General features: G+C 36.9%; 1 protein-coding gene across 3 annotated transcripts in view; it reads right to left on the bottom strand.

The window, feature by feature from the left end:
* Window positions 1–3,073: 3,073 nt before the first annotated feature.
* si:ch211-236d3.4 (protein FAM107B) overlaps window positions 3,074–16,572 on the bottom strand; it is a 28,953-nt gene continuing 15,454 nt past the window's right edge. For 2 of the 3 annotated variants that reach the window (XM_059537713.1, XM_059537714.1), the window contains exons 3-5: window positions 9,774–10,005; window positions 3,881–4,037; window positions 3,074–3,706 (exon numbers count right to left, since the gene is read on the bottom strand). In XM_059537713.1, coding sequence (XP_059393696.1) covers window positions 3,590–3,706; window positions 3,881–4,037; window positions 9,774–10,005 — 506 coding nt within the window. In that variant the 3' untranslated portion in view covers window positions 3,074–3,589. Of the gene's footprint in view, window positions 3,707–3,880; window positions 4,038–9,773; window positions 10,006–15,282; window positions 15,472–16,572 lie in introns of those variants that run through there. The other variant, XM_059537715.1, reaches the window with a different exon arrangement.

Raw genomic sequence — 16,572 nt, 5'->3', positions numbered from 1 at the left:
TACAATCTAAATTGGGGCGGGACAAGACATATGGAGTTTAATTGCATGTTATGGTCTATTAAAAAAATCCTTTTCACTGATTATTCTACTAATAATAAAAAAGCTAACTGTGTATGTCTTTTTTTCCTTAGGACTGTTAACCATACTTAATTTAAAAACATTGTTAATAACAATTATTGAAATCAACAGATTAAATGGTATAGATTAAAATTTAATCCAAAATAAAAAATGCATATAAACTAATATACATTAATATTAATAAGCACAAGCTTCTCATACCTGCTTCACAGATGTAGGTCACAAACGCCAGGGCGAGCAGCGTTAGTATCATCTGTCTGTGTGGCCCCATGTCTGATCTCAGCTCTGAGCTCAGAGTCCTGCTGCTTTGTACCTGACCTGAGAATCAAGCCCCTCCCACAGCAGCATCAACTGCTGGAGCATTCTCTCAGAGGGGTGTGGCCTTCAGCATCTGCCCCAACAGATTGAACTGGACCAAAACAGGAATGTACATTTACATAAACCGAAGCACAGTTGAGCCAACACTGGGCACACTGTGCATCTTAAGATGCTATCAGAAACTATGAAATGTAAACACTGGTTTCAGGCCAAGCCAGCGAGAGACAGACGGCAGGTTTTATCTAAAGGTGTGTCACTGAATGTTATGCTGCTTACAATCTTTAAGTGCACTGTTAGTTGCAACATAAATATTATACATTTTATTATAATTTATTTATTATAATTTTCCATCATATTTACTTAAATATTACATACAGGCTTACATTAGTTACACTTGTTTATACTGGTTTTATGATTGATTCAACACTTTAAATGGTAGCCTATACAGCTAGTTGTCAAAAGAGGAAGTTGTCGTGAGGGCTATATTTCAGCAAAGCTCAAATAATCTTTTAATTAAAAAAAAATATAATAATAATTATAGCTGCTGGCAAACATGAGAATACAATAAAACCACAGAGTGATACATTAGGCCAGTCTTTTGAGCTATGAGGTATGTCATTTTACGTGTTTTAGATGTTATATTTTTATACATTTATTCATTTATTACTTCCATTGGCTAGTGTGATAATTTTGTCTGCTATCTTTCATATTTTGGTTTATGGTTTTGTTGTGTTTCATACCAGTTTGATTGCCTGTATTTTGATTAAATCCTGTAATGAGCAGTTTAATGGTCCATTTTGTTTGCTTACTCTACTGCATATAGTGTATATAGTGTATATATATATATATATATAGCATGCATTGCTATATATATATATATATATATAAAACACTTTATCATTTTTCTTGGGCAAAATGTTTTCTTTTTTTCTTTCTTTTTTTTTCTTAAGTAGCCTTACGCCATTGTTCAAAATACAAAAATAATACTATGCCAGTAAGACCTAGTAAGTTTTTTTATTTTTTATTAATATTTTTGATAATATTTTAAATGAATAATGTTTAAGTCCTCCTTGATGATTCTAAGAGATGTCTTTCAAAAACATTTAATAACATGCATAAAACGACATCATTTTTAGTTCACACGTCATATTCAATAATTTAATTATTAATCACATTTTAATAAAAAAAAGGAATCATGTCAATGATTCATAGCAAATGTATTGTGTGTTGGCGTGGTTTGTATTTACACCTGTAGCGTCTCCCTGAAACACTGTGTTCATGTTCAGGCTGTTGTGTTGCCAGGAGTTCAGGTGTGCCATTGTTCAGTTCAGGTTTGCAACTGCCTCACGTCAAACAATTTAGCCCTTGTTTACTAGAGCACAACAAATCGGATCCTGAAGATTCTTAGGGATTAAACAGATTAGAAGTGGATAGCGTGTTTTTGTGGACAAAGGGTCTTGTGATTCAGGGTATAGTGTTACCTGTCCCTCTAATTAAGAAGCTATCGAGAAGCTGGATGAAGGGTGAGATGGAGACTTTCCATCAGTGAAAAAAAGAAAAAAAAAAAACAGAAAAACTCACAGGACCCATTAAAGTGAAACCGAGCATGATAACCCCAAACCAGGCCCTGTGACCTCCTGTATCATCACGCCACTTCACTTTTAGACCATCTACTTAAAATTCACAACACACACACACACATTATCCTCTACTGTATCACTTTAGAAGTTTTTGAAATTCCACAACCTGGAAGTCTGGATGCCTGGCCCTGCGGACACAGAGCTGGCAGTATCTAAATAGTACAGGGCTAAACTTGATAGCTTATTGTTAACTTGTTAGTGCATTTAGATGGATCAAATGGTTTTCTTTGCATGTGTGTATTTTGCCAAAGCAGAATCACTTGTATTGGTTTGAATTAATTAATGAATTGCAACTCATTTTTTAACGACAGGAAAATGCGGCACAAAATGAGAGAACCATTCATATCTTTATTCACATGGAGCATGTGTACTTTTTCTTTATTGTGTAAGTTCTCTGTTTAAAACAATCAAAAGGTCACAGCTAAAGCTAAAAAAATCTAAGTAGCCAGCTGTTCTATTCGTTTCATGATTTTGACTGCAACAACATGAGAATTAAATTAACATTCAACTAAAGTAACACATTGACTGTTGTATTATCCAATGGCTTCAGGAGCCAAAAAGGCAGAAATGACATATTTCAGTTTTACTTTGTGCTTTGAAAACCCAAACAATGTAAAACTGTTTTATTAGGGAACATTTAATAAAGATACGACTATGAACAAAATTCTATGCAACATACAGACCGCAGTAAAAGTCAGACAAGCCTATCCTGTTGCATTATTTTAACAAAGGCACTGGAGTAAGCACAAACCAAAAACGTCCCTGTTTTCATACTGGTTTAACTCTATGACGTGTCAGATTAAATGGCTAGATTTGTAAAAGTGCATCATCATTTGCTTAATGGTTGTTGTTTGTTTGTTTTTTCCTTTTTTGTGTGCACACGTGCAAGGTGTTATACTGCAAATCAAGGGTGATGAAAGCTGAAAATAAAAATAGTTCTTATATTTTCATTTAAAAGTGACAAGTGCTGATTAAGTATGAGAGACAATGTTTAAAATTAGGCAATTAACAAATATTTTGTGGTTTGATAAAAAAAAAAAACAATTTGCCTATAATACTGATATTGTTTGTGTAATCGCCGCCTTTTGTTATATATGTTCTGCCTGTCATTTAGAGAGAAATAGCCTGTTTTTCACTCTGAAACTAACCCCTCTGTACCTTGTTTTCACCTTTTCATCTAATGTGGCAGAACCAGAACATAGCTGTCCATCCATGCATACGAACAAACTCATAAGCATCCTGGACAGTTAATCTTTAACCCATCAAGTCTGACCCAGAGCAGAAAAAACACAATTTTTCTCTTGGCAGTCTCCTGAATCCTCTTAAGCATCAACCTTTTTATAATGGGAAGGTGTAGCAGAGGCCCTTTGGGTCGTGTCCTTATCTCTGACCTCTCTGAAACTCCTACAGAGAGAGGTGAGTGTTTTGTTGGTGTGGACAGGAGACAGGAAGTAGAGAAGCAGAGTCGTGTGGGTGGTGTTTAGGAGCTGCAGCAGCTCTCTATGTTAAAGGCTGTGCACAGATACACATGGATCCAGTCTTTGTTTCCGCCCCTACACCTCATTCTCTCCAGAACTTGTAAACGATGTTCGTCTCAGGTTTTCCTTCACTTTTATGAATTCCGGAGCATTGCAGTTGCTGTCCTCTAATCTTGCTTGCTCCTTCTCCAGCTATAGTACATAGGAAAACGGTTATATATGTTATTTGGTTGCTGGTTTGCCAATAAAAACAGTATGTAAACATAATAAAATGTGTTTGCTTTGTTAGGCCCTCTGAGATACATGAAACAATAAAAGAGGATATTGTCCGTATCATACACTAAGTGATTGTATGTTTTTTTCTACCTCCTCTAGTTTCTGTTGTCTCTTGAGAAGCTCCTGTTCCAATGGAGAGATTTTCCTCCTGGCCTCCTCCTCCTGCTTTTTTTGTTTTATCATCTGCTCTCTCTTCCTTTGCTCCAACACACGTTGCAATTCTGGCTTGTTCTCCACAACAGTACCTCTGAGTATAATAGAATAAAATATAACGGAGCATTTGATTAACACAAGGTACTTAGATTGGACGAAATGAAACAGAAATAAAATAATAAAAAATTGGAGAACTGAAACAAACATTAGAATAGAACAGAATCAAACAGAATAGAACTCAGAATGCATCACATTATTAGCCGAAGCAGTCCATCAGTCATCCAGCAGGTGGCAGTATTGTCATGTTTAATCAGTAAATGTGTGCTGTGTAAAGCTAGCCTTATATATATATATATATATATATATATATATATATATATATATATATATATATATATATATATATATATATATATATATATATATACACACACACACACACACACCGCGCGTGTGTGTCTGGAAATCTGTTATAGCCTGTAAAACTAGTGCTCATTTTTTTTTCTTTTTTTTATGTAATGCATAATATCCATATGTTTACTGTTGTTCTTATCCTTCAATGTTATGACTTCCCATCTTAGTCATGGCTGAGGCACATCCCATTTATAATGCGCTCATTTTGACAGCCCGTGACATATGAATTGTGTGTTTGTTTGTCTAAGCGCAGTTTAACTGAATATATAAGAGCCTTCCATCTATCACCGAAAGTGGATAAGCTCTCATGACTGTTCTCAAGGTGCCAAGCTCCTGCTAACACGAGTGATAATTATTAACTATAGTGCCAGGATAGACATATGCATACACACAGACACACACACACACAGACACACACACACACACACACACACACACACACACACACACACACACACACACACACACACACACACACACACACACACACACACACACACACACACAGACAGACAGACTGATAATTAAATGATGTGTGAGCTTGTTCTCTCCACAGTTAAGTGGCGCCACCGGTGCTGAGAGAAGGGAAAGGAAGTGTGTATGTGTGGAGTTCAGCACGTGTGGGAGTTCTAATTAGTATCCTTGCTAATTTAGATGGTGTCCTTCAAACTGAAGAGACAGTCAGACAACAACAAACAAACACAAGGGGCAGTTAATGAAGATAACAAGAGAGAGATCATCCCCCAAACAGCTCCTGAGAGCCCTCATAATAATAGCATGCTGCTCTTTAGTCCTATCTCAGCTCTCGGCTATGAATAGTCACTTGCTAAACCTTGTTCAAATCGTTGGCATCGATCCGTTCCTGAAGTGATCCATAGATGGTGTCTTTTTTCCTATCATGGCTAACAGTGACATCTGAGACAAATTTGACTCTCCCCTTTAGCGTCTTCTTTTAGCATCAATTTCCGTGAGTGATGCCGTCGGTGTTTGGTGTAGCTCTTTTAGTAAGGAGTTTTGCAACATCACTGGCACATAAAAAGCTTATCTTGAAAAGGCTTGATAAAACAGGCACTGTTCTGAGAGTGACCTATTTCCTCCGCCACCCTTGTGCCACCTTTGATGCCCACTGTTATATGTGTGCATGTGAGATCCACATCTCTTTTTCTCTGTAGTAATGTCCTTTACAGATTGACTGTCTTCTACAGGGTCTCTGAGCACCAAAGAGGCACAAGTGCCAACAGTGACTAAAAGATACATTACATTTACATTACATTTAATCATTTAGCAGACGCTTTTATCCAAAGCGACTTACAAATGAGAACAACAGAAGCAGTCAGGTCAACAAGAGAACAACAACAGTATACAAGTGCCATGACACGTCTCAGTTAGTCTAGTATAGAACGCATAGGTAGGGTTTTTTTTTTTTTTTTTTTTTTTTTTTTTTTTTAATTAAAAAGACAAGAAAAGGAAAAGTGCTAGTGTTAGTTGGTTAAGTGCAGGCGAAAAAGATGAGTCTTTAGCTGTTTCTTGAAAATGAGTAAAGACTCAGCTGTACGAATTGAGATTGGGAGGTCATTCCACCAGCTGGGGACAGTCCAGGAAAAGGTCCTTGAGAGTGATTTTGAACTTCTTTGGGATGGTACCACAAGGCGTCGATCACTTGCAGAGCGCAAACTTCTGGAGGGCACATAAGATTTAACCAATGAGTTTAGGTAAGTTGGTGCCGTGCCAGTGGTCGTCTTGTAGGCTAGCATCAGTACCTTGAATTTGATGCGAGCAGCTACTGGTAGCCAGTGTAACCTGATGAGGAGCGGAGTAACGTGAGCTTTCTTTGGCTCATTGAAGACAACCCTCGCTGCTGCATTCTGAATCAATTGCAGAGGCTTGACAGTACATGCAGGAAGGCCCGCCAGGAGAGCATTACAATAGTCCAGTCTGGAGAGAACAAGAGCTTGGACAAGAAGTTGGGTTGCTTGCTCTGACAGGAAGGGTCTAATCTTCCTAATGTTGTATAAGGCAAACCTGCAGGACCGGGTAGTTGTAGCAATGTGGTCTGTGAAGCTTAACTGATGATCCATCACAACTCCTAGGTTTCTAGCTGTCCTCGAAGGAGTAATGGTTGATGAGCCCAGCTGTATAGAGAAGTTGTGATGAAGCAATGGGTTAGCTGGAATCACCAGGAGTTCTGTCTTCGTAAGGTTAAGCTGAAGGTGATGGTCATTCATCCAGCTAGAGATGTCACTCAGACAGGCTGAAATGCGAGCAGCTACCGTCGGGTCATCTGGTTGGAATGAGAGGTAGAGTTGGGTGTCATCAGCGTAGCAGTGATAAGAAAAGCCATGCTTCTGAATGACAGATCCTAATGATGTCATGTAGATGGAGAAGAGAAGTGGTCCAAGTACTGAGCCTTGAGGAACCCCAGTAGCAAGGTGGTGTGACTTTGAAACATCACCCCTCCAAGACACACTGAAGGATCTGTCAGAGAGGTAGGACTTAACCCACAGGAGTGCTGTTCCAGAGATGCCCATCTTTCTGAGGGTGGACAGGAGAATCTGGTGATTAACAGTGTCAAAAGCAGCAGAAAGGTCCAGTAAGATGAGTACCGAGGATTTTGAAGCTGCTCTTGCTAGTCGCAGGGCTTCAGTAACCGAGAGCAGAGCAGTCTCAGTTGAGTGGCCACTTTTGAAGCCAGATTGGTTGCTGTCCAGGAGGTTGTTCTGTACAAGGAATATAGAAAACTGGTTGAACACAGCTCGCTCAAGTGTCTTTGCAATAAATGGAAGAAGGGATACCGGTCTGTAGTTTTCAAGAAGCGCTGGATTTAGTGATGGTTTCTTGAGCAGTGGGCTTACCCGAGCCTGCTTGAATGCTGAGGGAAATGTTCCAGAGTGAAGAGAGGAGTTGATAACGTGAGTAAGCAAAGGTATGACTGAAGAAGAGATCGCTTGAAGGAGGTGAGTGGGGATCGGATCAAGTGGACAAGTAGTAGGATGATTGGACAGGAGAAGTTCGGAGACGTCCATCTCTGAGAGTGGGGAGAAGGAGGAGAAAGAGTGTGCATCGGTCATTGTGAAGTTGTCCTCAGTCTGCGGTGTGGAGAATTGGCCGCTGATGGATCTCGTCTTATTTGTGAAGAAAACTGCAAAGTCGTCCGCTGTAAGAGTCGATGGAGGAGGTGGTGGCGGTGGATCAAGAAGAGAAGAGAAAGTCTTGAAGAGTGTCCGAGCGTCACAACAGCTGTTAATTTTGTTGTGGTAGTAGGATGTTTTAGCCGTGAAGACATTTGCAGAGAAGGAAGAGAGGAGAGACTGATACACACTGAGGTCTGTAGAGTTTCTTGATTTCTGCCATTTCCTCTCTGCAGCCCTGAGTTAGATACCCGCTTAATGGCTGACACGGCACTGTGCCAGTAAGCTCTCTGTGGCTTGATGTGTTTTGTAGTGGCACAGAGGGCACACACTAACAAACGTACCCACACAAACAGTGTCTTCTTCTTTGTAATGAAAGCCTTTAATAAATAGGCTCTCCACTCATGCTGTCTGCAACTTCATTGGTTTGTATTAGTCTCAGCACATGAGATAGCTGGAATAATACGGGTAACTACATATTGGTCAAAGTCAAGGATGTCTGGCAATCTTGCTCCTAGAGGGCAGTTTCATTCCTGGAAAGCCACAAATGCAGTTTCAGCCCTAATTGATCACATAAGAACCAGCTGTACAGTATAAGTACAGTATGACTAAACGCTGGTCCTGCAAGAACAGTATAGTCCTGCCATAAGTTTGTCATTTTAGGTTTTAGACAGGTGCTCATGAGAATCCCGTTATCTGCCTTCATATGTGCCCTTCTGAGTGGCATTACATCATGAAAGTGTGGACTAAGGAAGATGGCAACACAGGGCACTGTGATGTATCTATGTCCATGGAAATCATTAGGAAGAGACCAGCAGGCAAATTTAGCAAGAAGGCAGAACAAAAGGCAACCTAGAAATAGACAGGATCCTGGTTTAGGCAAAAATTCAGTGCCTTTTTACAAAATTATGTCCTCATCACTACATGGGCCATTAGGACCCATACAAAGCACAGGCTGAGCACCCCCTGCTGACCCTTAGCTGAGAACAACAATTTGATATTCCACGATTAACTCTAGGTTGCAGTCTTTGTAATACATGTGCTGAAAGTCCCTTTGAATAAAAGCGTTTACTTGCAGGTAAATGCGTTGTTCACAATGCTCACAATTTAACCACTGTAAATTTAGCTAAATAGGACATGTTGATTCTGTAACAACATTCCTATCAACCAATCAAGGCTTCGGAGTAAAGATTAAGTTTAGAGATGGCACTAAAATTTGAAGAACGATCGTGCATCTTAATTTTACCTCTAGTTCTAGATCTATTTAATAGCTAGGTTTGCGGTTGAAGATATGTTTAGGACTGTATTTGTTTGACAAGACAAACATATTGATCTTATCTAAAGTGGCCAACAATAGAGTTTTACTGTTTATGCTGCAGATCCTGTGGCACAGAACTCAAGTATGCTCTTGAGTGCACCGTCATGTCCAGCAGTGAGATTTTAGACAGAAACAGGTCTGTAGTGTACAGTTATTGGAGAGTAACTACAATCATGTACACAATGTGGCTAAATATGGCCTTCTTAATCTTGATCTGTACACACAGATTTTGGTTATTCATTCAGGTGGCAACTGAACTCTACAACTCACAAACTATGAAATATGTTGCCTAAAAGTAGTGCCAATTAGTAATTTATATATATATATATATATATATATATATATATATATATATATATATATACATCTTTGTGAACTCTAAATTCTTAGTGGGAGCATCTTGTAGTCCCCAAATATCTCAGTTGGAGAAAAAAAACAAGTTTTGATGTATTGTATTGTTGTATTGATTTAGTGTATTCTAATTGTGAATGCTTGTCTGACCATTTATATTGTATACATTTTGGAAAAAAGCTAGCCAGAAATATGTTGAATGTTGGAATCCATTTGATTCACTTACCAAAATCAGATGAATGCCTTCCGTATCATAGTTGCAATCTCAGAACTCTTAAGTAGGAACTTTCCAGTTGAACTTAAATGTCTTGCTCAGGAGCACATAGATGATATGGCTCTATTTTGGTTGGGATCAATTTTGTATTTACCAACCTACTCACAGAAACATTTAAAGAAATGTTCCTCACTCCGAAAGTATTATTTGCCATTTGGCAGATGATTCACAGGGACTTGCATGTACTAAATGTACAGGAACGTAACAGGAAAATGCCAATCAGTCTATTTTGGACTCATTACCAGATTGCAGAGAATGATCACAGAAGCCATCATGGATAGTCTGCAATGGATTTTTTCTCATTGCAAGATTGCTTATGTACTGTAAACTTGTGTGTCCTCATACCGTTTATGGTTCATAAGCAGCTCCCGATGAAGCTCCTGGTGGCTTTTAGAGGCTTTCACTGGATTAATCAGCTTTTTAGGCTTGATGAGATCATCATCCTCTGTCATGTAATCAGGCTGAGGAGCATAACTGGCCAGTGGGGGGATCTCACGATGAGGGTAACCGAATAGATCCCTGTCCGGGTTTCTCGGCTGATGAGGCTGTTCCCATTGGATATCTGCATAAGCTGAGGCTGAGGACAGAGAGAAAACAATGTGTGAGGAAGGAAGTAGCCTTTTTCCCTTTTGACTTCTTTTTAATGAGAGGAGAAAGGCAAAGAATGACGAAAAATGAGAACATGATAAACAGCCGGAAGTAGGATGGTGCAGCATAAAAAACCCACATCAGAAAGCCTGGATTAACTACATACAGCTTGTCTCTGCCAAATTTAAAATGATTTCAAGTGAGCTGAAACAGGTTTCCTGAAGGTAGTAGGTGGACATGCAGAGTGTTTGTGTTCCTCTGGGTGTGGGTGGATTTCCTTCTGCTATTGAGTCCAGCTATTTGAGGATTATATATATATATATATATATATATATATATATATATATATATATATATATATATATATATATCCACATCACCACTAAATGACAAACTTGTATCCAGATCCATAATGCAAACCAGCCCAACTGCATCATGGGTAGAGCCACTCCTCTAGGACAGATTAAAAGTGCAGTGATCTGTGCTAAAGTGACAGTAGATCAGGTGTCATATGCATTGAAGCTTGCTTGGAACAATGCTATGCTTGGAGGAGGAACCAGAGACAGTCTCCACCATTCAATATTAAAAAAGCTGAGCTCAATTCTTAGCACTTCTCAATCTGAGTGCATGAGAAGAGGACAGGGATGAAATGATGATGATGTTGATGACAGGCAAGATGGTGAAGTGAATTCATGCATGTGAAAGTATTTGTGACCTAGGGTTTAGTATCAGAGGTTAGCAAGTTCACAACACATTTCTGAGTTTCAATTAGTGTATGTGTGTGTACTGGTATTCCCAAATGTAATGAGGACCAAATGTCCCCACAATAATAGTAATACCATTAAATTTTGACCTTGTTGGGGATATATATATATATATATATATATATATATATATATATATATATATATATATATATAAACCTTATACATAAAAACAATTACATCTATGGAACAAACCCATAAAACATGAAAACCAGTCATGGCCGTAGGCAGGCTTTGAAAATTAGTGAGGTCCAGGGGGTTTCTAACACCCCTTTTTATAGAATTGTGCTATAATAACCCCTATAAATACAACTTCATTATATACCCTATTTATTGCATCAAAGTTTGTTAATACTATATTTATGTGGTGGATAATTTTATCAGTTGTTTATTATTCATATTGCCCACCAAATGTGTTATGTTCTGATGGTCAAGATCATAAAAGACAATACTTGAAGGTAAAGCGTAAGCCATACATATTTTAGTGTCTTTGATGCGGGTTTGAATCCACTTTTTGGCGAATATTTTTCTCCCTTTTCAAATTTCAAATCACATCAGATTTTTCAGATTCACATCAGCATTTATTTTCAATGAAAATTAAGTGAATAATCAAAAAGTTAAGGGTAGGTGTAGGGAGGGCTTTATTGTCCAAATAAGGTGGCATCTATTAAAATAGACTCAATAAGTTATTATTTCATAATGTTCTACTACAATACTGAGGTGCAGATAATTGCCACTATTTGCAGTAAGTAGTATAAATAGCAGAAAATCCTGCTATTTTAACATAGTATAAATAGAATCTATAGATATTTGCACTTAGTGTAAATAGCCGCTGCCTTTTTTGATTACTGGCAGACTAATATCGGCGATGCTGTGTTGCCAGATGTTGCTATTAAAATAAACAGAAACCTATAAATAAATGCAATATACCAAAATTATTTCAAATATTTTGGAAATTAGATAAGATAAAGTTATCGCTGACCATAAACCGCAACTTCCTACTTTATTAACTTTCTAAAGTGTCAAATTAAGTGGAAAAACGAGTCAAAAACGCTTATAATAGATTATAATAAGGCTGCGTCTCGCACTCTCGCTCACTGTAGACTCGTTTACTTCGGAAGCGTCTCGCAGCGATTATTTTCATACCATGGACGCTAAGCATTCTGAATTATACGTGCAGGCATTCATATGAGGAGTTTAGTAGCAAATGAGTCAATCAGAGAACAAATTTAATTTTCGAACATGAAAAATTTACAGAGGTCCGGACCTCGGTGACCTCATAGCTGGCTACGGCCATGACACCATGTTTATGTTTGTTTATGTTTATGCTTAACAACCCAAGAAACCACCTAGCAATGTGTTGCTTATCACAGTAGCCCACAGTGAAAAATCACCCGCAGTGAATTTTGCAGGGCAAAACACCACATTCAGAAAATCTAGGTAGAAATACAACTGTACTCCCTTGATGTTGCTCTTTGAAAGATAAACAAAATGTAACATATGGAAATGCAGTATTTATCAGAAAAATAAATATAAAGGAAATCTGTTTATATGACATGTTTATAAGGATAATGAATCCATGATCACTGGTTGGATAAAGATTGTGTCATAACAAGTGGGTCTGACAGTTTATATATTGTCTTTTGAAGATGTAAAATAAAATGTATTATATAATAGAAATATCTATATAATTTTTGCAACAAAAAAAAATCATTTCAACACAGGTCTACATATAAGTGTGTCTGTGAAAATAAGAGTTAAGTATATGTGGACATGGGTTAAAGTGTTTATTTCATGTTTGTGTGTGCAAAGTCTCTTTTAGTAATGACAAAAGAATGTGTTGCAATGTCTACTTGCTTTTAACTGAATAAACTGTGTGAGCATGTAGCCAACATGAATATTATGTCAAGAGAGAGTGTTGCGTCATGGTTATGAAATGCAAAAGATTTTGTGTGCTAGTTCAGAGCTTACAGATAGAATTCAATATGAGATAGAAGTACTAATACATACACACACACACACAAGTGCCACAGTACGTTTTGTATTGCTACACAATCTGGCGTTCTGTAAGACTGTCCTTGATCCCATCGATTAGAGATCAGTAACATGGTGAAGAGCAGCAGAGGGTGGTCTGTTGTCTGCTCTGAAAGTGAATATCCTTCTATTATGGGCATAATGTATTTATCAGCATCCCCCACAAACCCAGGAGCTACACAGACAGGGAAGTCATGGGTTTCTGCCGATCAGATCTGAGCGCATTTCCAAGAACTGCAGATGATAAAGAGTTAGGTTAATTAGATTGGTTTGGTGTCTGTTTGTGTGGGACTACAGCAGGTGTTTCCTTATATACTCAGCATAACTGAAAGTGATTCAGTAGGCCTATACATAGAACGTATGCTAATATGCTTTGAGGGACAAGGTATGTTAACCCTTACAGAACTATGCTTCAATGATGGTATCAGATGGTAATACAACACTATAGTGTGACATTTTGATATATAATGGACGTAAAAATGTAATAAATTAATATGCCCTAAAAGGAAGTGATACTTAAGGCACATTCAAAATATCTTGATTGCACTGCTATATATTTAAAAACATAAAATAAGTGACAAATACACTTTAAGATTCTTTATTTATTATTATTTTTGTATTTATTATGAAGCCCCTGTGCTTCTTATTGACAAATAATAATAATTAATTAAATAAAAAAATGTACAAAAAATATTATTATTAATTTAATATAATTATAATTATTAATTTTTAATACTTTAATTATATATATATATATATATATATATATATATATATATATATATATATATATATATATATATATATATATATATTATCTATGCACATTTTCCACTAATGGTGAAAAAAAAACCACCTTTTGTCTCTACTTTGAAAAGAAACAAAGTACCAGATAAATGACATTCATATATTTTAAATGTGCTTTAAGGATCCAAATTAAAATTAAAATGTATTTCCTATTTAAAACAAATAAATCAATGGATAAATAAGTAAATAAATAAATAAGTAAAGGCACTTTTTGAAAGGAAAACTAAAGCATGCTAACTTCATATCAGGTAGGACAGTTTAGATTCCTCTGCATCGCTGAATTATGCCACTGACTACCAGGTATTCAGCATTACAAAGACCATTTTTGTTTATACAAAAAAATCCTCTGTTATATAAAAAGTTTGTTCCCAGAATGGATTGTATACAAACAGAATGCTGACAGTTGTCATGGCGATGTTAGCATTCTCAGAGGATGCCCTGGGATCCCATTCTCCCATGACTGTGTGTGTATGTGTCTGTGTGGAGTGAAGCACTATTTCCCATAATCCCCGCTGAATGCTGGTCCTTGGCAAGCCATAAAATTTAGGCACAGCTCTCAGACAGGGGATTTGCATTATAAAGGTGCCCAGCAAGAAGCAAAGCAGCAGTCTCTATGGGCAATAACACAATATAACCCATTTCAAGCATCTAAATGTAGTCTGGATGAATGAATAAAAAGAGTTTTTAACATGCAGTCTTGTAACTTTGTGTATTTTTTTTTTCTGTGATAGCTAGCTATTTATTTATTGATTTATTTAGTGTCATTTTACTCATGTTAGATTAATAGAATAGAATACAATAGTTTGACATAAAAAAGATAACATAATATGTATACATAATTTTTTTTTTTTTTTTAGGTATACCTTTAAGATTTAGTTCACAAAGAAACTGCTTAATAGACTTCCAAGACATGTTGGTGAAAGGTGTGTTTGTTTAAAGCTGGGCATACAGAGATGGATGATTTAAGATAACTGTTCAAATACACAAAGCATGGTTTATTGGTGTCGATCATGATCAGGCAGAAATTCATTTTGGACCTTGTGCTTTTCGGCTAAAACAAACACACAGCTTGATACTGCTGGTAAAACATTACAAAAAAAGAAATTGTGAAAGATGATCCTGCTTTGTCACTAAGATATAAGGACTGATTTATCCTGTGAAATATTAAAATACTACATCTTTATCACCAGCTGACAAAAGTGCATAAAGTAAATGACAGAGGGTGACTTTCTAATCACTACCAAAGAGTTTTTGGAGTCTGTTGTCTTACTTTAAAACAAAACGCCACGAGAAACAAGTTGGGCACTATGCCCAGAGCAAGCATGGTTCCCTGTTTCTCACTGATTTGTTCAAGTGTCTTTTGTGTCATTCCTTTGCCTTCTTAGCTAGTCTTCTATTTGCTACAGCAAATTCTTCTCAAAAAAACATTATACATATGTAACTTCTACACTGTCATTGAGTTATTGCATTGCAATACTACAATGCACACTGTTGGAACTTATTTAAATAAAATGTAAATTATTTTATTCTACTCTAAGAGTGAAAATGTTCTTATCATTGGTATTCTAATAATACCATTGAATCTGGTAAAGTTCCACTGCATAACATTATATCAGCATCCTGTAATCTCAGCCGCAGTTGAGCAGTTGTTTCTGTCTTACCTGACTTAACAAGCACATCTCTGGGTCTGCTGGGCTGGCCCTCAGGAGGATAAAAACTGTGTTCAACTCTCTGGTCCATTCTGCTGTTTCCTGTGTGTGCGTGTATGTGTGTGTAAGATATCCTACATGTTTATGTGAGGGCTGTTTCCCCTGAGTTTCTGCTGTTCTTCACCCACATGCCTCTGTTCTCACAGTGTAAACAGTCATGTGACCACTGGGTATCAAAGCCACACCCCTCCTGCTCCTCCCAACTTTATTTTTTTCACATACACACACTCTCTCTTTCTCAGGAGTCTGATAGGATTAGTGGAGGGCTTAAGCCCTCTATTTGCTCTTCTGCTAAATCTCACATTAACCATTGGACTACCAAGAAGCTTGCATCCTTCACAAATTCATACACTGAGCAATTTAAAATAATTGTCTACATCTACAATAAAACAACATCTCTAGACATTATCATTAGGTCAGGCTCATCTGAACTTCTTTATCCGCAGAATTATTATATATATTTTTTCCTCTCTTGAAATAGGGCATCTGTTGGTATTTGTTGGTTATATATGACAAGAATGACACTATGACATGAACAAAACTGTATATAATGATATGTGGAACTTCATCTTAGCAGTGTAACATTATTTAAAAATGTATTTATTTATTTGCCATAAAGTGTTACAACATATTAAACCAGTATTTATTTTACTTTTTCTTTGCAAAATGTAATTATATAATCGCCAAGCTCTTATACAATTTTGCATATATAACTATCTCCAACTATATCTGCATAGACTCAGTATACTTGTGTAGGTCGGGTGATATATACTATATAGCATATCTCAACTGCTTGATTGCTTGAATCACTAAATGTAAACTATTTTATCACTCACCTCTAATCTGCTAAATTCAACTATAAGGCATATTTGTATTAAGATATTCTATACAATGATATCATGATTTTCTGCAATGCTGCTTTGAAACAATGAGTATTGTGAAAAGCGCTAAACAGGTAAATTTGACTTGACTTGATCGCTGCTCTACTGTATATTAATACAGCAAGTTTGAAGTGTCCTGCCAAACAACTAAACTTTGCATTCCTTTCAAAAACAGAATGTTTTTCAAATGATGAACATTTCATATTTTAATTCTTCTTAGGTTCAGTGGCACATGACAAGTTTAGGTTCAGTGGCACATGACAAGTTTAAAGGCCTTTATATGTAACTTCGGGATTCTTTTTTGACCCAGTCATGATGTGTCAAAAAACAAGGTTAAAGACATTCGGATGGAACAGAAGGA

This window comes from Carassius carassius, chromosome 44, assembly GCF_963082965.1.
Source record: "Carassius carassius chromosome 44, fCarCar2.1, whole genome shotgun sequence".
Lineage (NCBI taxonomy): Eukaryota > Metazoa > Chordata > Actinopteri > Cypriniformes > Cyprinidae > Carassius > Carassius carassius.
The sequence above is the reverse complement of the archived record's forward strand: the minus strand, read 5'-3'. Positions and strand labels throughout refer to the sequence as shown.